The 20,789-nt window shown below is 43.7% G+C and overlaps 1 protein-coding gene across 2 annotated transcripts in view; it reads right to left on the reverse strand.

The window, feature by feature from the left end:
- Positions 1-20,789, reverse strand: part of SYN3 (synapsin III) — a 246,575-nt gene that overhangs the window by 13,537 nt on the left and 212,249 nt on the right. For both annotated transcript variants that reach the window (XM_063395769.1, XM_063395768.1), the window contains exons 8-10: positions 14,620-14,762; positions 9,327-9,401; positions 5,882-5,984 (exon numbers count right to left, since the gene is read on the reverse strand). In XM_063395769.1, coding sequence (XP_063251839.1) covers positions 5,882-5,984; positions 9,327-9,401; positions 14,620-14,762 — 321 coding nt within the window. The remainder of the gene's footprint in view (positions 1-5,881; positions 5,985-9,326; positions 9,402-14,619; positions 14,763-20,789) is intronic.

The raw sequence follows: 20,789 nt of genomic DNA on the forward strand, positions 1-20,789 counted from the left end.
TCTCTGGCATTGTCCCACAGTATTTGGGGGTGACATTGCAAGTTGAAGGGCCACAGGAGAAGAGAGACAACATGTACTGAAGCCTGAGGAGATGAGAGCAACAGAGGCTGGAGGAAACCAGGAAACATTTGGGATTAATGAACACAAAGCACTGCATGCTGAGAGGGAAAATAAACACCACAGATGTGTAATGAATAGGATGTCACCAAACGAGCACCAAGTGCAGGAAAATAAACTTGGTCTCTGCTTGTCTTCTTGATAATGCTGTGATTCCACTGTTTCCCAAGCAATTTCTACAAATCTACTGGGGAAAACTGGGAAGCAAGACTGTGGGGATGGGGAAGGAAAACTGTCAAAGGGTCTTTGAGGTAAGAAATGGCCTCACAACAATAATACCAAAAGCACAGCAGACCCTCAGCTGTATAGCAGCCCTGAACATAATTTTCAACAGTTCATCATAAATCAAGTGCTTTGCAAACATTAGCTAAATCCCACAGGAAGAACTGTCCCCTGATGAAGTTAAGATTCAGCTGGAGTAAATATAATAGTACCAAAATATCAGGGTTAGAAGAGTTTATTTTATTTTGCTTTATTTTTAAAGCAAACATTAAAATCCCTGGAAATGCAAAGTTGAAGGCTGAATTGCTCAGGAAAGGCACTGACTCACGCTCAGATAACAATCAGAAGTGCACTCCACCCTGGCAAGGCTGTAAGAGTACACTCTTGGAGGGAAATGGAAAATTCTGCACCCTCTTTTTTTAGATTTAAAGTAGAGGAAATCAGTGAGGTGAGTTAATTGAGCTTGCATTCTGCTCTTTTCTTGCAGAATAATGGTTTTGTTCAATCTCTAAAGGTGTCTTCTATGAACACTAGGAACCTTCTTAGAAAGTTTTAGCTATGGTACACATGGAAAGGAGGTCGATGTTTAATGGCCCACTTGGCCCAGGGGGTAAAAGGAGAAGGTTAGAAAGTTATATGTCAATGTTTGGCAAAATACACAAGGTGGCTTTTCCTTCCACTATCCACTTAGCTGTTCTTCCCTTGAGAAATGAGGTGAGGAATGCGATGCTTCTAAACAGTGTCAGGGAATGGCCAATCCCCACCTGGGTCTCACTAGCCAGGGGCTCCCGGGGGCCCTCCAGCAGGTTCCTGCGCAGATTTCCCTCCTCTCTACTCCTATCTCAAAAGGAAATGTGGCAATTACAGTTCCCGAGAGAGGAGCGGTCCCGCGTTCCCGCGCGGCGCAGTGCGGTGCGAGGGGCCCGTGTGCCTACGAGAAGACGCCGTGTCACCACTAGATGATGCCCTTACCCTGCCCAGAGTCCGGCCAGCCGCGCTCCCGGCTCCCGCCCCCGCCACACACGGCTCTGCTCAAAACACCCCCGACTCCGCTTTTCACAGGCTCGTACAATGGTTTGGGCTGGAAGGAAGCTTTAAAGGCCATCCAGTCCAATATCCCTGCTATGAGCAAAGACATCTTCAACTAGATCAGGTTCCTCTCGAGCCCCAACCAACCTGACCTTGAGCATCTCCACAGAGGGGGCATCCACCAGTATCTGCACTGCAAAAATTTCTTCCTTATATATAATCTGAATGTACCCTTTATTAAAATCATTATCACTTTTCCTGTTGCAACAGGCCCTGCTAAAAGGTTTGTCTCTTTCTTATGGGCACCCTTTACATACTGGAAGGTGCTATAACATCTGCTCAGATCCTTCTCTTCTTCAGGCTGAACAAGCTCTTTTGGGAGCTGACTTCATAGGAGAGGTGCTCTAGCACTTTATTTGTCTTCATGACCCTCCTCTGAACCTGCTCCAACAGGTCCATTTTTTTTCTGTGCTGAGAACCTCAGAGCTGATTTCCCTGTCTCAAGGACTGCTTTTTCCAGTTTCTGTGGCTGCAGTGGCTGAAGAGGAAGATGGTGGTTTATAAACCAAGGGCACCAGGGGGAGTGAACCCTGGAGCAGGTTCCACCTGAACCAGTGAAGGTGCACCAGGGATGAGGCTATCTGCTGTCCTGATGTGTAGTATCTGGCAGGGGAATGTGAGATGTGGGAGACAGCAAGTGCAGGACTGAACAATCACATGCACAAAGGGAGGCCTTTGAAAACGGCAGTGATTTCTGAGGGTAAAATGACACAGCTGGTTGCCACTGAACTGAAAAGAACCATGAGGTGCCACCTTGCCTGTCATCCAGGAAGGGTGAATTGGTCTGGAACTGGGTAGATATAAACGCTAATACTGAATAAATCAACTGGCTGAAAGGAATGTGTGAATTACAGACAGATTGCACTCATTCCTTCCCCGGTGATCACAGAACAGCTGGGCAAGGCAAGAAGATGTCAGCACCTGTGGACCTAGCCTTTGTAGCTTCCCAAGGTCAGTGGCTGCTCCTGGTGCAGCTGCTGTTGCCTGGTAAGGTGTATGAGGAGTGAAGGAAAAGTGTCCAGGGAAAGAGGCTCAGGAAAAACCATCCTGGTTCTCCCTCCATGCCTATCTGATGCTGAAACCTGGGCTTGTTTTTTCACACTCTGATGTTCGAGAGTGGAGTGTTAGGTGATTTCTAGGGAAGGGAGGAAGGAAGGAAGGAAGGAAGGAAGGAAGGAAGGAAGGAAGGAAGGAAGGAAGGAAGGAAGGAAGGAAGGAAGGAAGGAAGGAAGGAAGGAAGGAAGGAAGGAAGGAAGGAAGGAAGGAAGGAAGGAAGGAAGGAAGGAAGGAAGGAAGGAAGGAAGGAAGGAAGGAAGGAAGGAAGGAGACTGATGATTTGCATTATTTTGAGGAATTCTGATTGAGTGCTAACTACTTATGTTGAATATTCTCTCAAAGTGATAAAGTTCTTTAAAGCAGAGGAGAAAATATTTACCAGCATTTACTGTTAAATTCACAATCTGTTTCAATATGAGCCATAAAAATGGTACATAAGTGTTCTAATGCTTTGAAGGCAGAAATGTAACAGATTCTACTGTTTGTCATGGGAAAAGAAAAGAAGGTGAAGTTCAAGTAGAGCAAATACCATGTGTGCAAGATTACTCTTGTGCTGTTGATAACTCATCTGTCTTAATCTGATTTTGTTTGCAACAAACCACTGTGATAAATCCCAGTTCATAGGGCTGCCCATCACTACCTCTGTGAATCTTTCCTGAAGAATTACTTTGCACTCTGAAAATTAATTACTGCCTGCAATTGCATTGTGCAAATTCCATGTTTGTTCAGCCCATTTAGGCGTGCTTTCTTGCAAAATGTCACAGTACATTATTCCTTCTTACCAAGAAACTACAACTGTCACTCTGTCAAATAACTTTTTTCTCCAACTATCAAAAGAAAAAAGTAAAACAAGGGATCAGTTTCAGACCAAAAAAAGTACCCCAGGAAATTGGCTGGAGGCAATTAATTACTTGTCAACATCTCCCTTAGATCTGCATAAAAAGGTGGCTGTTTGGCTTTGTTTGCTCCTTATATTGCACTACTCTACTCCTTTCTCAACAATGTCCATCAGCCTGGCATCTGAATGCCCGCTAGATGTTGGTATATCAGCCCTGCTCCATCAAATTCTCCACTGGGATAGGTCAGCATGACCCATCTGAAACTATATTGTGTTTCTTCTGATTTGTGTCATACTGGACAAATTGCTGCCTATCTTGGTCACAGAGAGAGGAGTATGACCGTGCATTTCTCTGTGTGCGAGCTGATGGTGGCTGTTAGGGTACAGATGTGTTTTTCACCAGTCAGTCACACACAGTGGCAAATGTGAAAACCCAGAGGCATATCCAGACAGAGGCATATAATCTTTAAGCCCCGAACTAGCCATATGTGCACGTACATAGGCTTATGTGCAAGAATATATGCAGGGATATAAAAACCACATATCATGTCTAATCATGTGTGGACACAATCCACATGTCCTTACACTTGTCTCTAGCAAGGCTGCTTTCTTGCTCTATCTCTTCCAGCTGCAGGGACATAGAGATTTAAAAGTGCTCAGTAGGGAAACAATCTGCTCTAGGGGATGCTCCTCTAGGTGCTGATGAATTGCATATGGGTGCAGACCCATTAGCCCTGGCCCCATCAATTCAGGAAAAGACAGAAGCTCGCCAGCATTTGGTTGCTGGCAGCACGCTTCTGTCACATGGCCTTTGACAGGTCACTGCTCCCCTCCCTGGGGAGAGTAGACATATAATGCAGGAATGTGCAGTCACTGGAGGGCTCATGTGGTTCTCATCAGCATCCCAGCCCTCAGCGGGTGGGACTGCTCTCCCACACATAGCTTTCCAGTGTGTCAGCACCCCTGCATGAAGCCAATAGGCTGGCTCTGCTCGCCTTCCTCAGCTAGCCTGTGTTGGTGGAGTTTACAGCAGGTCAGATGTTGTGTCTCCTCAAGTCACACACTGACAGAGGCACTTGCTTACTGGATGGACTGTCTCTCCTCCGGGGCATGTCTTCAGTTTCCACTTTGATTTTCTGGCCAGCTTTTCCTTCTCTGCCCTGTTAGGATGACCTGAGTGTACTATTTACCCCACTTCCATATGTGCCTCCTGGCCTGGGAAGGAGCACATTGAACTCTCAGAGCCATAGTCTGTCCAGCCCTGAATACAAAGTGTTGTAGCACACATTACCCATAGTAACTTTGTGGTGCTTTGTCTTGATGGTCTCTTACTGTAGTGAATGCTGTCTGGGCAAAAGATTTTAGAAAATACCTGTTATAAACGTGGAAAGGTTAATTCATGTTCTTATGATTAATTAGAAATTTATAAAATTGTATAAAGTGATATCAGGTAAAAGTTTATGTTTAAGAGATTTTGCAGCAGATGGTGAAACTGACCACCCTGAGATAGCCGGCGCCTCCATTCATAAAAGAACAAAGGAGTTTTCCGAGAAAGGCCCTCAGCTGCCCAAGCACCAGGGAGAGGACCCCGGAGATAAGCTGGCACCAGCAACTCACACCTTGGGTGCCACCTCCACGGACCATCAAGCAACATCTTCGATATCCTGACCACTCATCAACTATAAGGACCTATTGAAATTGGACATTAACATTTGAACTAAGAAAAGAACTCTTTTCTGCTTTGTCGAGGAAACTCCCAAATTTGTATAGCTGGTGGGGAAGCAATGGGAAATACGGGGAAATATTGCCACGGGCTAAATAAAGTGTATAAAACCCAAGCCCCAAACCGGGCTGATTTGTGAACCGTTGGGGGAGATAGCAGGCTGCCAGACCCTGTATCTCACGGTTCACCCTTGGCATTTCCCGGGAAAACTCTGTCAAGTTTCTCCGCTGTTGGTGGGTTATCGAAATTCTGTGATTTGATTTGTTATTAATAAACCAAATTATTATTTAAAATTGGAATATCTGATTGGCATTTATAACATACCCTTTTTTGTTTGTTTGTTTGTTTTTTTGTTTTTTTTTTTTTTCAGTCAAGTTGCTTCTCTTGCTTATGAACCTTTTGCTACACTCTCACAATTTATTTTCCTCTTTTAAATTAGGTGCAGCTGGGATTTTTGTTTGGAAGTCCCCTTCAGAGTGATTGAAGATAGACAGGTTCATTCATATAGAAAATGAGATTTTTAATGGACTGAATCATCTGCTGGAAATCTGAGGTGGACAAGCCCTCTTTGGCTCTCCATTTCCTTTCACAGTCCACACTGAGAAAGGAAGGCACTTCAACCCTGACACTTTGCTGTGTATCTGCTTGTTTGGCTGGGGCTCTGAATCAGTTCCTAACATATCAGTGGGCCATGGCCTGAGGATGCAGCTGGGCATGGAGGAGCAGAGGAGCATGCAGGGGTAAGCGAGCACGTTGGTGCATATGAACTCCAAGGCAGAGTGCTTGCAGATACACTTCCCAAAGCAGACTCACATTCAGGTGGCCCATGCTCTCACCTCAATGATATAGTCTTTTCCATCTTTGCTGTGGACAGCTTTGACAGCGCAGATATCCAGACCTCCAAACATTTCTGCGCAGGCATCTGCCCAGAGTCTATACCTGCAGAAACCACAAGAGCATGGCCTAGGATTAGCTGTCCTTGGGTAGTCCACCAAAACCAGCCACCCACCCTGCTGCCCATAGGAACACAAAGCCATTTGGGAGCCCTTATTACAGGGCATCCTTTGTGTGCTTTGCTGGGTCCTCGGCTCCCTCTCTTGTGCAGGAGATGGAGTAAAAAAAAGAATCTTGCCCAAAGTTTCCCATCATTTCAGACTGATTCAATCCTGCCCTCAAAGCCACCTTAAAATGTTTCTTTCCCTCCTTGGTATTTACATCAGATCTCCAGTTGGTTGTCATTCAGCCAAGCTATAAATATTTAGCTCATTTAATCTCCCAGTAGTGTTGGCCCCTCAGCGTTTGTATTGGCTTTGCCTGAAAGCCCTCCATTATGCAGGCAGCTTTCTCCTGATAAGATGTCCTGGACATTAGGACTGGAATAGGATCAGAAAGTGAGTGTTGAATTTAGCAAGGAGTAGCCATCCCCTCTCTGATCTGTAATGGAGTGGCTCCTGCATTTTACAACTTACTTTCAATTTTATCCTTTTACAGTCTCCTGCCTCCTTCTATCCCTTGAGTATTGTTCCTAGTCAGGCAATCTCATCACATGGACCAGGCACTATTTGTTGGAGGGAGACCTTCAGGCTGCAGTCCTTCTCCCTGTCCATCCCAGGATGGGAAAGTGAGCCGGTGGCCCCTTAGCTATCCTGAGTCAGAGGAGGAGAGAGAATGACAAGAGGCATATTACAGGGGGACCACATCCCCCTGCTGTGCAAAAAGGCAGGAATGAGGCAGCCTGGTTTTATTTCCTGTGCAGCTGTGCTGTGGTCCCAGCCATTTAAATAAAAATAATAATCTCAGAACAGCAGATCTATAAGCAGGACTATGACAAGATGCAGAGAGGGGAGGGAAGGCCACAGTCTCATGAAAACACTGACATTTTGCAGATGCTACAGAGACTGGGGAAAGAGCTGTTCTGGCTAAAGAGCAAATTTACGTCCTTGAAGCCAGCCAGAGTCCCCACAGCTTGACATTATAATGATCAACTTGCGTGAACACAATGTCTCTGTGAAGAAGAAAAATTATTACCTATATGACTACCAGTTCTCTTTTATGCCTAATGAGGAGAGCAAGTGTGTTCAGCCTGGACCCCCAAGGAAGATAGTGTATGAGGAGGAGTCAGCAGCATAAGGAGGAGGAGGAGAATTATGACTGCATGAGTCAGGCAGGAGGCACAGAGAGCATCCCTCATGCACTGCTGTGGCCCAGCATCCACCATTGTGGGAACCACCTCTGTCCCTGAGGAACATCTCTAGGTGTCCGGGCTCAGCAGCCAGGCTCAGCGAATTGTTGTTCATGCCAGAGACTCTGATGGCTACACCTCTGCAATGTTTGTTTGCCATAGGTGAACACCGGGAGCATCAGGGCCGCTGGGGTGTAATAAGGGTATTATAGGGAAGAAGAGCATGTTTATGCACATATACAAGGTGTTGCATTTTCAGAGGACTTACTGTCATTTCTGCATTACCTGAAAATTTCAATCCTTTGTACTTACTATTCAGTACAGTGGGTACTTCAGGTTGCTCCTAAACATCAGAGCATTTGAGCAGATTCCCGCCTTGTTTAATGCACTGACAACTCACAGATTTCAGCAGGGTTTGTTGCATTTGTGGTTGAATAAAGCTGGAGTGGTTAATTGTGGTACAATTAAGAAACAAACCTTCAAAATGCAGTGTTGCAGGCTGGCAGGAATCTGCATTTTAGCCCTAAAACACTGCAATATGGTACTGTCTACCCTTCATGTGTCTAGCTTCAGCTGTGTCATAAACAGCCAGGATGCATCATCATCATGTCCACGTCCACAGTACTATTAGGGTCTTGCAGAGTCACCTTCAGCATCTGATTTGGGACTTGGCTTCTGTGTTTCACAGAACTAAAGTTGCAGAAGAGACCTTAGATGATTGCCTGCACAACTCTTATGTTCCCAAGAGGAGACATTTCTTTAATCTGGTCTGAAAGAGGACAGGGATTTGCCATATCTTTCAGAGAATCCATTTCTGTGCTATGCTATCCTTACTTTAAGAAAATACAGGAAATGTTCAAAGGAATGTTTTAAGCTACAATTTATTTCTTACAGTATTATACTTGTAATGTAAATAGTGAGAAATGCCTATTAACAGGCTTTCATATATTTAAAAATCCTATGCTCTTTTGTTTTTTTTAATCTTTAGGATGAAGTGGTGTTCAGCTTGTGGGCAACTTCCAGGTCTGTAACAGTTAATGAAGGAGAGTGAACCTCTGCACTGTGGGCAGGGATTCACTGTGCTTTAACCTACACTTCTGCTGGAAAGAATCAGTGGTCAGCTAACTGAAAAAGGTGGAAAACTACATAGAACTACATAGAATTGTTGCATGTTTTTCTCAGCAGCCCATTAGGTTTTCTCTGAATGTTCCTTTTATTGTACTTTGGACTTTCTCCTTGCTATTTCTCTTCAGTTGTGGTGCCCAAAACTGGGAAAAGTCAGAATTAATCATGAACCTGACAAGCTGGAAGTATAACCTGAAAAAAATCTTAAATTTAACTAAGGATGAATGCCTACATGTAATCTATGGATTCTATAAATCTATGAATAATGTACTTAGATGAGATGGTGAAAAATGATGAGAAGAAGTACTAGTTCTGCAGGATAGCATTTACAGCAAAACGTTACCATTAGTCCAGTGTCAGGCAGTTGCAATATTAGCAAATATCACAGTGATTTCAATACATGGGAGTACCATCTGCAGATTTTAGTCTGTAAGATGCACGAGGTAATTCTTTCTGCTCTGTTCTACAGTGAGAAGACCTTACTTTACAGTAACCACTTTTGTGAGCCTAAAGGAAAAAAGTGCTTTCAGCACTTCAGCTGACAGGTTTTTTTTCCTCTGTTAAGCAGAAGAAAAACTCCTTTCTGTGTCTGCCTCTCATTAATAATGTTCTTAGAATAACCTTATGTTACTTTGTGTTTTGTGCTTTGACCTTTCTGATTTTATCCCTACATGTTTGTACTGGTGTGCTTGACCTAGCATGCTGGTCTTGTTTCCTGTGGTCACATTCACTAAAGGTCTAATGATTTAGCAATGTTGGTTTCTAGCTGTACTTTCAGTCTGTTCTTCAAAATAGGACAGTTTGCCTTTGTGTCCTTAGTATTTTTTTAAGAAAACACTCAGTCTTTTAAAGTCTTTATCCAGCCTCCCAGGAGACTTCACTTACCAGTTCTCTCAATTAACCGAAGTCAGAAGCACAATTCCTCCCTTCTTACCCAAGAATAGCTAATAGTGTCTTGAAGCACTCTTCCTTACCTCTCTGTCATTGCAATCTGTTCTAGCATCGCAGAACCTGTGTTTGCCTTCCAGTTTCCAGAGATGGACGTCCTCCTAGAAAAACAAACCAAAAACATAACCTGAACATGAAAATAGGCTCCTGGCCCATCCTCCTGCATACTGTAGTCCTCAATCTTGACTCTATGCTTGTACAGGAGGGAACAAGGTGAGGTTCTTCCTCCTAGAAACCTTTCCAAGTCCTTCCCGAACAACACTCCATACAGGATATGTTGTTCAGACTCATGCAAAACTGACTGAGGATTTTAGGTAGAGAAATCTCCAAGGAATTTTGAGCACACATCAGGCTTTGTGAGTACTTTCTTTCTTTATACATCAGACCTAGGGGAGCCAAAATGTGTGTAAAAGATCTCTAGGATAATCACTCTTGTGTTCTGCAATGGGTAGCATCCTCCATCCATGGAACAGAAGCTCTCCAGGCAAATATTTGCTGAGCAGCTTCACAAAATATCAGTTCTGACCTTCTAGGTCTACCTAAATTTGGTTTCAATTATACTTCTGTGTCCACTTCAGTTTGATTTCAGTGGTACTAATGTCACAGAATATATTATCATACTGTCTTTTCACTGACTTCTCATTAACTTGTTGGTAACTCACTGTGTTCAGACTCGGAGATTTTATTTCAAAGTCTTTGGAGTTTCATTAACTGCAACTGATAGTGAATTTTCAAAAAAAAATGGTACTCTAGCCAGAAAATTCCGGGTTTCACCATCACCATCAGAGGTGAAAATTTGCCTTTTCTTGACCTTAGGCCCAAGGCAGACATCATTCAGCCTGCTCTGACAACACTCCAGATAACCCTTCCATAGTGTACAAGCCAGGACAAGTCAACAAGCTGACAGAACACATGCAGGAAGCCCCTCCATGCTGAAGAAGATTTAGGTAGAGATTTATGAGGGAAGTACGAGGTGTGATCCAACACCTCAATATGAGAGAGATCGTGGGAGCCCTTGCTGCCAGTTCTCTCAAATTTTCAGCAACATGTGCAAAAGATGCTGAATTTGCAAAACTGCATTCAGCAGTGGTAATACTGATGTCTTGCTAGACTATAAACTTGGATCATTACAGCTGACTACCTAAGGCTCCCCTTTTCTCTTGTGAGAGACATCCTGGAGTACTTTTTTCAATTCTCCTCTAAACTGCTATGTTTAGTTACTGTGAAATTTCAATTGTCTTTGTAACTATGTTTAAAGGAATTGGGGGGGGGGTGGGGGGGCAGGTGGCAAAGGAGCATGATTACTGTGTCAAATAATTGTGTTTTCATATAGTTGACTTTTGGGCCTGTTGCCTTCATCCAGCACCCATTTTTCTGCCCTGCTTTTTAAGCAAAAGAATGGATTCCTCCTCAAGCTTGGACTGTCATGAGCCCTTTGATGGCCTGTAAGGTCAGTGTTCAGTCCTCAGCCTTTCTGTCTCTTTTGATATGGGATTCTTAGGATTATATTTTTTGGTTCTGCAAAGGGAAGAATCACTCTTTGCTAATGTTTATTTTTAACAGAAAATTGCCCTGCAGTGGCAGAGGTCATCCAAAATCTCAGTAGTACTGATGGGAACTCCTGGAGTCTCATTAGTGACAAGATTGTTTGACATTGGTGTTTAGAAAATGTACCTGGCATACCAAATGTAAGCAGCTGTGTTGTCCCTAAGAAAATGAAACCACAGCTTGACAGTTTTACAAGGAAATTTGACATAGGAAAGCTCCCCAAATAAGAACTCTGCTCAAGCCATTGGGCTGATTTTTTGGATTTGGTTATGCTTGTCTATCTTGAGCCAATTTTGGGCATAAGATTTAAAATATGTCTCTCTGCTGTATTCCTAACTTTCCTGTTAGGAAACCTTGCTGTTTGAAATGGAAGAGTTTTATTTGAAGCTGATTGGATCAGACATCAAACCCTACACCACAGCTTCTGTCAAGATCACTCCCTTCCAAGCATGTCTGAGCAGTTCAGGTGTCAGCTGTGCCCCCAAACTTACAGAATCACAGAATCACTGCATATTCTCAGTCAGAAGGGACTCAAAAGGATCATCAAGCCAAACTTCTGGCCCTGCACAGCACTATCCCCAGGAGGCACACCATGTACCTGAGAGCATTGTCCAAATGCTTATTGAATTCTGTCAGGCTTGCTGCTGTGACCACTTCCCTGGGGAGCTCTTTCAGGGACCATCAACCCTGAACTTTTGTGAAGAAGTGAACAAAGTGAAGAACTTTTTCCTGATATCCAACCTAACCCTCCCCTGACACAACTTTAGACCAGTCCCTTGGGTCCTGTCATTGGTCACCAGAGAGAAGAGATCAGTGCCTGCCCCTCTTCTTCCCCCTCTGAGGAAGTTGTAGACTGTGATGAAGTCTCCCCTCAGTCTCTTGTTCTCCAAGCTAAATTGACCAAGTGACCCCAACTCCTCCTCATACAGCTTCTTTTTGATTTTCTTTTTGGTATTGTATGAAGTGAAAAAGGAGACTGAAGACAAAATATTTTCCTAAGGATGTCCATCCTCAAACCCCATTTCTCTTAGGGACTGAAAGTTGACATGCTTCCAGCCATCCTAAACATCAGGGGGGCACACAGTGTACAGTCAGTATCTTAAAGAGAAGAACTCCAGACTTTCAGAGATCAGTTGCTCAAACAGATTTGTGACCACAACACCTTCAGCATTGTTTAGAAGTGGATAAATGAGCAGATCAAGAGCTGTTTGTGTTCTATCTCAGTCTATAAGTAGCTCTAGTTTAGACACAGTTGATGTGTATCCCCTACAGAGCACACTGAACTGCGTTGGAGGTGATAAGGTCAGGAAACTACAAAGGAAGGGTATTGCCCTCTTACTAAGAGCTGGTGGCAAGAATATCCCATGCCTGAAAGTCAGTAGCTGCTGGCTTAATTCAAAGTGAACAGCATTTCATGAGTCTTAACTGGAAATGATCCCCCTGTTTGCCTCCAGTTAGGGTGAGTGTGGAAGCAAAAAATTCTGCCCCAATTTCCCCTGTAGCACTAGCTGTTTTCATGTTATCACCAGTATTACAATGGCAGTCAAATACTCTTAGTGGAATTTTAGGTATGTATCATATGGTGCTTATCTGCTGTTTTCAGACTGGCTCAAGGCATGGGCTAGGTAGGAGTTTGTTAGCAGTGTAAATCTGGAGTCACTGCACTGAAGCCAATGGGAAACTGAACTGAAGCCTTGGGTCATGGGCTGGAAGGAAGTGCATTGAACATCTGGGGCAGGGAGGAATGCATGACTCACCCTGCAGCATCCTCCCTCTGGCAGATGCTTGGTACAAAGTAAACATATTCTGGAGAATTTCAGTGCAGTCTTTTCTCAAAGAAAAGGGGCTTTTAAAGTCTATATGTGTGGGTGAAGGTATAAAATTACTGGATAGATGCCATGGTTCACAGATCAAAGCAAGTCACTTAGTATGACGCTACTGCAAATGCTGGAATTGCCTTTAAGGCTGAGATTTGCTAGCATGACTAATGGTTATGAGTTTCCTATTTGGGACACCAGTGAGAGCTCTGATATTTTAGGTACTTTTACCTCTGTCCTTGGACATAGTAGGGACTTATACCACAGAAATAACCTATTTTGTCTAATGCTGCTGTGGAAGGAACAGTCCCTGGTGGGACTGACTATACCACTCTCCTAAGCTCACATCCATAAATGGTTCTCTCAGTCTAAGCCAGCCTCCTGGATTAGCAAGTCACTGGGTGAATCTTGCTGTTTACTTTCTTTGCTAATGAGCTTCATTTATCATTAAGGTGTTCTCTGCTTATGGCTGTTTTCATATGAAAACATTTGTTCTTTAGCAAACAATTGTTTGTGCAGCTTTACTCCCAAGTGGGATTAAGTCTTAGTATGACTGCTTCCTTTTCTCAATCATCTGGTATTATTTCTGATCCCTGTTCTGGATGAGTGCATGATGAGTGCAAATAATAAGTGAGAAGAGAGTATGGTCATACTAACTTGGTCTTTGTTTCAGTTAGAGGCAGTTGGGGAGCAGACTCTGGAGCCAAGGCTGGGTGTGTTGGCAGGAATAAGGAATTTTAATTGATATTTTAAACCTTCTTTCCTTTGGCCAATTTGGGTCAGACTCTCTGAGATGTTAATATAATATTAGCAACAGTGCTATTGTTGACCTGATTCAATTAAAAATAAATTTTCTTTCATTGAGATCACATGAAGTAGGGAAGTGTCCCACACATCCTTCCTTCCCATGAAGAATGTGACTCAGTCATTATGTAGTTTTCTTAAACATCTCTGTGCTAGGAATCCAACTGGGAATTTTAGGCAGTTACAGCTGAAAAATATGTGATTGTGTACATTTGATTATCTTGTTTAACTATGTTTCAGCAGAACTATGGCCTAGAGGTTTGTAAACATGGACCCAAAAGTCAAAATGTTAGGTAATGTAAGCAATTTATCTGGTGACCTGAAGAATGTACTGCTGGAGCGGACTACTTGTCCAGAATTCTGTGGTTGGATAAAGAGCTTCTGGAGAAGCTGTGCTATGTGGCTTTTTTTATTTACTGGTTTGTAGTAAGAAGAAACAGGTGTCTTACTGACTCATGTGGTTACATCTCTAATAGAGCATGGTGACTACTGAAGTTTGGCTGGATGCTTTTTAATACTTTTAAACATACCAGTGTTGATGACTGCTATCATGCCACCTCCCTCACTACCCCACAGGGCAGGGAGGGGCTTTGGGGCACCCACAGAAATATCTCACCTCCTGTCCCTCCTTTGTATGCATCAAGGAGCACACATGCAAAATGCCCACAGAAGCTCTGTGTGCTGCCACAGCTGAGGTCGTTCGTACCTGGTGCTCCGTGCCCCTCGTGTGATGTGGTGCTGTGATCTGCAGCCGGGGAGAGGATAGGGTGCTGCTGTGGACTGCAGGATGTGGGCAGGTTCAGTTCCCACTAGAGGGGACTTGAAGCTGGAGGATTTTGTTGGGAAAGATGAGCCCTTCAACAACAGGATGGAGAGGTGGTGGCCAAGCAGTCATTACAGTGGGAACTAACTGAATCTCAGAAACAGACAGACAGAGATTTACATTCCAGAAACAATGACCTGATAGTGACTAATGGAGAAGATGATTGGTGTATGAGGGATCTGGGTTCAGAGGTGGGAGGAGAACAGCAGGGTTATTCTTCAAGGAAATTAAGTCAGCTACCTACTCCTGCCCAGAGCAGACACCGACTCAATCATATTCATAGCACTGTCTTCGCCCCGTCACGCTCTGGCATAGCCATGCACTCACATGTAAGCCTTGTAGTTGCTGCCAATTTTCTGGATTCGGATGTCATATTTGGAGTCAATGAATGGCTCGGTGGTGGCATAGGTTTTTGCCATGGCTACTATGCTGGCCATGTCCCGGAAGTCGTGCTGGTTCTCAACTTTGACCTTTATTATCAAAATCCAGTGAAAAAGAGACAAGAGCAAAAAGAATATGAATACTTTGTGAGCAGAAGGCATCTCTACACCTGAATAGCACAATGTCAGTTAAACCCCACACAGACACAGCTGAAGCTGAAGAGCAGGGCTTCTGTGATTCAGATAGAGAAGTTTCCCAGAGTAAACTGACCCAGCGCAAATCGATCCCATTCTCCTTCCTCATGCACCAATCCTGGTAAACCTGGTACCAGAGAGACAGCTAGACCTTTGCCAAAGTGACTCTTGCTAATGCTCTTTGCTTTTAGGATGCTTCAAAAAAATACTCTTAAGAGGTATTACTTGCTTTTAGGATGCTTCAAAAAAATACTCTTAAGAGGTATTACTTCGTTCAAACTTTGCATGTTGGGATGGGTGAAAACAGAATATTTTGGGTGGTCAGGAAATACAAACCAGTTCCAGGAAATCAACATGAGAGCTGGTTGTCTGCCACGTCTAGTGGCATTCAGTTCCCTGGTATTTCAGATTAACCTCCTCCAGACTTTAGGAGTTGTGCAGGTCTCTTGACTGGACACAAACTCTGAAGGAAAAGGATGTCTCTGGGGGAGTTTGTGACTCTTGGGGAGACTTGTGTGAGTGTGAGGCAATGAGCATGTGAGTAGGACAGCTGGTTGGGTGTTAGACTTGAGTCGCACTTGGAAACAAAAGAGCAGCTGACACCTATGAGCTACAGTTTTTCTGAGAAGATGGCTTTTCACAGACCTGTATTCCGTTATGGGAAATGCTCTGTATCTTAATTAAAAAAAAAATGAAATGAGAAATGACCAAAACAGCAGAAGTTCTAACTATATAATAAAAACTCTACAAAAACTCACTGATTTGGGAAAGCAAAACTGAACAAGCACATAACAAGAACATAGTGGACAACTTCACCTCACTCATACCTTTAACCATGGCCTTTAGTGTTTTGGCAAACACTTGTTTGGTGCATCAAAGAAGCTTGTACAAGTCTTGTTGCTTAGGGCTGGACATACACAGGAAGAGTGGATTAATTTGTGGAAAAAAGACCACGACCATATGAAAAGGATAAGCAAATGAGTGACTCTCTTTACGTTATTGCCCTCACTCTGTATCTTGGTAATGCTTTGAGACACAGTTGGGGGTTGCAACCCTGCTTTGCTGAGTGTGCACTGGTGGGTGACAATCCATCGGTCTGTCATCCAGAAGAGTTTCCCAGCTGTGTCACTGTGTGTTAAAGGAGGGTGATGTGGACCCAGTCCACTCTGTGGACCCAGTGAAGGAAGCACATGCAATGGTATTTGGTGTTTCTTGGCAAAGAACAAACTAGTGGTTTTATTTATCTGCTTTCACTCATGGGAGGGTGGGAGCCATCTTCACTAGGGAACAGAGGACAAGCTTGTTGCCAACCTGTTTTACTCTGTTTAGATTGTTTTGTGTAAGTGCCAGCTTACATACAGGCCAAAGATTCAGCCACATCCTGTTACAGAAAAACTCTCAAAAACTGAATAGTTGTGGGGAAGGTGAAAAGTGCAACCAGTTTGACCCATGACCATTTCTAGATGCCTAAATAGGAAAAAGAACTTGGCTTTGCTTCTCCTGTTACTGACCAACAAATACCCCCAGTCTTTCTCCCTTTTGCTGTGGTGAGGGCTGTGCTCTCCTCATCCAGGAACTGCTGAGGAAAGGAGCAGAGGATGATGACAGTCATCTGTGGGAAGGGAGGGTACCAAAAAAAAAAAAAAAAAAAAGAAAGAAAAAAAAAAGGAAATAAGAAATATAAAGGGGATAGGTAAAGGCAGCCATTACACAGCATCCAGGAGGTGCAGCAGCATTTCTCTAGTCTGTGTTGTTTCCCTCTCTGTCTGAGTGGGGATGTGCAGGCCAGGGTGAGGTGGTAGGAATGCCCTGGAGGCAGCAGGGAGAATGAGAGAGGGAACCCAGAGCCTGGACTTGCAAAATACCAGAGGGAACAATGCGGGCAGTGTTGGAGCTGGGTATTTTTGTTGCACTGATAAGAGCTGCCCCGAGCTGAAGAGAGTCCCACCCAGATGAGATGATCACAGGAGGGACTGCAAGGGCAGGCGACACTGACATGGTGTTACAACATATTCTCCCGGCTCCCTCTTGGGAGCGAGAAAATACAAAAGCCATTATATAATGACCTACTTGGAACAACAACATTTGTGGGATTTGAAACAAAGTGCTATGCTATGCTTGTGCAGCAGATGTCTTTGGACTTAAACTGAAATGTTTGCATCCACAACCCAGGAACACTTGACCCAGAGCAGAGGAAAAGATGCAGCTTCCTCTTCTGGATTGGAATTAGACCATATTGATATTGCTAGAAAGGAGCTCATCTTGTTAAATGTGATGTTTCCTCAAAAATACACCATGCTGTGGAAAGGAAGGGTCCATTTGTTCCTCCTCTCCACCACCACTTCCCAACGAGGAGAGAAGGAAAGCAATTGAAAGTGTTCTTCTAATGGGCCTGAGGAATTTTGGCTGGGTTAATAAAGAGGGGGGACTCACCAAGGACACAAAGTAAGAAATGAAAAATAAAGATGTCTCCCACAGTGCTACACCACTGCACAGTCCTCAGGAAACATCTCTGGCATCTTCCCTGGCCTGTGCCAGAGTACTTCCCATGGACTTTTCAGAGAAAGCAACTCATAGAAGTCCCCTTGTAGAAGATCACAGCCTTATTTCCCACCAGGCATCAAAGTAATCACTGCACCAAAGCTGAAATCTGAGCCACCATTTGTTAATTGTTACAGCCAGCCAAATCTGACAAAATAACAGCCGTGTTCTGGGTTAATGCTGGTTTATCCCAGGGTATGGTTATTACTTCATAAACAGGAAGCACTCAAGTTACAGTCAAATTAGATTTATTTTCCTGCCTTATCTATTGAGTCCCCCATTTTATTAGCTTTTTACTTTTAAACTTTGTATAACCCATTTCCTCCTGCCTTGTAATCCTTTTAGATGTCAATAAGGTATCCATTTTCTGAACAGAAGAAAAAATCCCAGACACAACCAAAGCCAGGGTGGATGTGGTGTGACACCAGAGGGCATTATTTAAGAAGGTGTTATTAAAAATCAATCCAGAGCAGTTACCAATTTACCTAATAAGAGACTGTCTTCTAAAATGGCAGGTTGGCCAGTACATGAAACTGATAAAAGAAGTTGAAAAGAAACCAACAGGAAGCCATTTTCCTCCTCTCTTTTTTATTTTGCAACCTTCTTAGGAAAAATGCTATATCCCATTAACTGCATAGAGGAGTGCAAACAGTGAGTACAAACACAGCCCCTGCCGTGGCAGCCTGTTTGCTTAGCTGTGCTGCTTGTTTGAGCAGCAATAGACTCATTCTGGAGCCATAAGTTGCTGTTTGCTGTAGCATTTTAGTGACCTGTTAAAAAGGGTTTGAGCCAGTGTGTTGACAAATGCCTTTTCTGAGTAAGAAAGTTCCTCCTTCCCTTTTGGCTCTCTTCTCTAACCCAGGCACCAGTGATGCCCTAGCATGCTCCCAGTTGGAAAGGGGAGTCTGGCTAGATTGCTGGGGGCATATTCACAGAGATGTGACCATCCCATTGCCCTGTGGTGGCATCTCAGAGCCTGATACTACATGACCTGCTGTTGCCTGTTGCCATCCTCAGCCTGCCTGAGAAGCGCTGATCTTTCTGCCTTTGGCTGGAGAGCAGTCCAAGGGGCAAGTCATGAAGAAATATTCTGCTCCATCCCTGTTGCAGACCTTGTTTTGAGGCCTTTCTTCCAAGGCAAGATTTTTGGACTGGTTCTGGCAGATTTAAAACCCCCCTATGGCAATTTCCCGGGCAGTCTGAACCACACCTGAGATCTGTTTGGGCACAGGTTCCTTCAGTGAGGGATCTATCTGGGTAGAAACTTCTGCTTCCTCTGTTCACAGTTCCCTAATCTGCTGCATCTTGTACATCCCAGATGTTCCTGGACAGAGGGTCCAAGGCTGCAGCTCTCCTCCCTCATCTTTAGCCTAAGCACTGCAAGGTATTGCTTTGCAGTCCCCTTTTGCTTTCTTTATGTGACTACATGAAAAAATAATTGGTTAGCCAAAGAGTCATAATTATCTTAGTCTGCTAGAACTGCCCTAGCTTTGCCTTTCTTGAGCATCATCCTGTGTGAACTCTGCCTTTGAGGTTAACTCTGCCCTACAGACTAAACACACACCCCTTTGGAGATAACTTGCAGAAGCACTTTCTCTGTCCAGAATGAGGTTAGAGCCAGGTTCAGCTGGAAGGTGAGTGTCCATGTCTGAGCCACAGCTGGACTTGGCAATGTAGTGTTTAACTGACTCTTGGTGGGCTGGTGAAAACGCATGGTCTGAGTGTTTTCTGCCAGAGGAACTGGTGCAGTCACACAAAGCTTGTAGTTTTTTGTCTATCTTGACCTGCTCGCAGCCTTTCTGTAGGGATCCTACCATCTTGGGATAGTGGGTCTTCAGGAACAATTCAGAGCAGATGGTTTCCTGAACCTCTCCTTTCCTCTACCCCAAAGTATGCTCTCCTTCTCAGAAAACACCCAGTTCAACTGACACACAATCAGTTGAGGCCCAATTTTGACCCACCCCAAAATAATGAAGTTACAATGGCTTCTGCATTTCCTTATTATCCTCACACTGAAGTTCCCCATCTGCTGCCTTTAATGCGTTGAACCTTCCTAATAGAGAGCCCAGGTCTTGGCGGCTGTGGTCCTTGGTGTCTTGGGTCAGTCACTGTTTCCTGTGTCCAGCAAAAGCTTTTAGACTGATGTGCAAGAAAAGGGGATGTTTTTGCTATTTTCAAGACATTTGGAACATCCTCACTTATGAGTCAGTGGGAATGCAGTGATTGGGCTGCTCTGTTGTGAATGAATGTTACATGTCAAGTCATTATTTGTCTTGTCTAAAAGAAAATATTTGTTCCTTGACAAACTGAGGCAGCCCTTTCCCTTCCTTTCCTCTTTAGCACACTGGATTTTCAAAGCTCTCTCTTTTGGAACATTCTATTTCCAGTTCTGAGAGAGACAAGGTGACGAGCTGTCCTTCCTGATAAAAACCTTGCAGTATTTTTACATTACAGAGTGGCTGTGTTTAGTTTGTGCTATATTTATACCAGGGGAAAAAAAAAAAAAGATGAAGAAGCAGAGAAGTCTTTCCCATCTAGTAAGAGAGAAAATAACTTTGACCATATTATTTTGAACAACAAGTTTTTCTTCTACAATGTAATAAATTCATCTGAGCCAGGATTTGTACTGGGAAGGTGTTTTCATAATTATGGGGCAGGAAGGGACAGGAGTTGACTCTTAAACTGACCTAATTAGAGAGGTCTAAAAGTAAAGTTGGAGTAGCAAAATATACATATATATATAAAATTGATATAAATATATGTAAAGTCATATGAACAGATACTGGTTTTCCTCTCTTTGTAGATCTGGCAGTTGTTTCCTTCTCATAATCTGATCAGGAAGAGGTGAAGAGGCTCTTTGAGTGAATTTGCAGTACTGGGCTCTGTTCCTAGGGCACTTTAGGGTCATGTTAACACACAAATGGCAAATACTAACACACTCAGAGCTTTATTCTTTTCCATGGGCTCTGACATTATGAGATCCAGAGTCAGGATGGAGTGTTATTCTTTTCTCACTGCAGTGCTCTCCCTATTCAACAGAGACCTCCAATCATTTCTGGGGTAGCTAGGCTCAGACTGCATCATGCATAAAAATGCCTTGACCTCTAACGAGCTGCTGGGTTAACAACAGTTCTGCTCTGCACATGGAAAGACATCTCCTCTCAGTGTCCTTCCCTGGAAGATTCCTTGAGTACTGGTGATCCAGTGAGTCTGGGCAACTTAAGCACAGCATAAGAAATGTCCTTTTCTGCTGACTCCATTGTAAACAGGAGCCTAAGCAGTAATTCTACAAATATTTTATTTGTATCAAGACTGCACAGAGCCAGCAGCATAGAGAGCACTTGTTATGATCTTCCAGTGCAACTGAAATATGATGTGATT

Source organism: Prinia subflava, chromosome 4 (genome assembly GCF_021018805.1).
Source record: "Prinia subflava isolate CZ2003 ecotype Zambia chromosome 4, Cam_Psub_1.2, whole genome shotgun sequence".
NCBI lineage: Eukaryota > Metazoa > Chordata > Aves > Passeriformes > Cisticolidae > Prinia > Prinia subflava.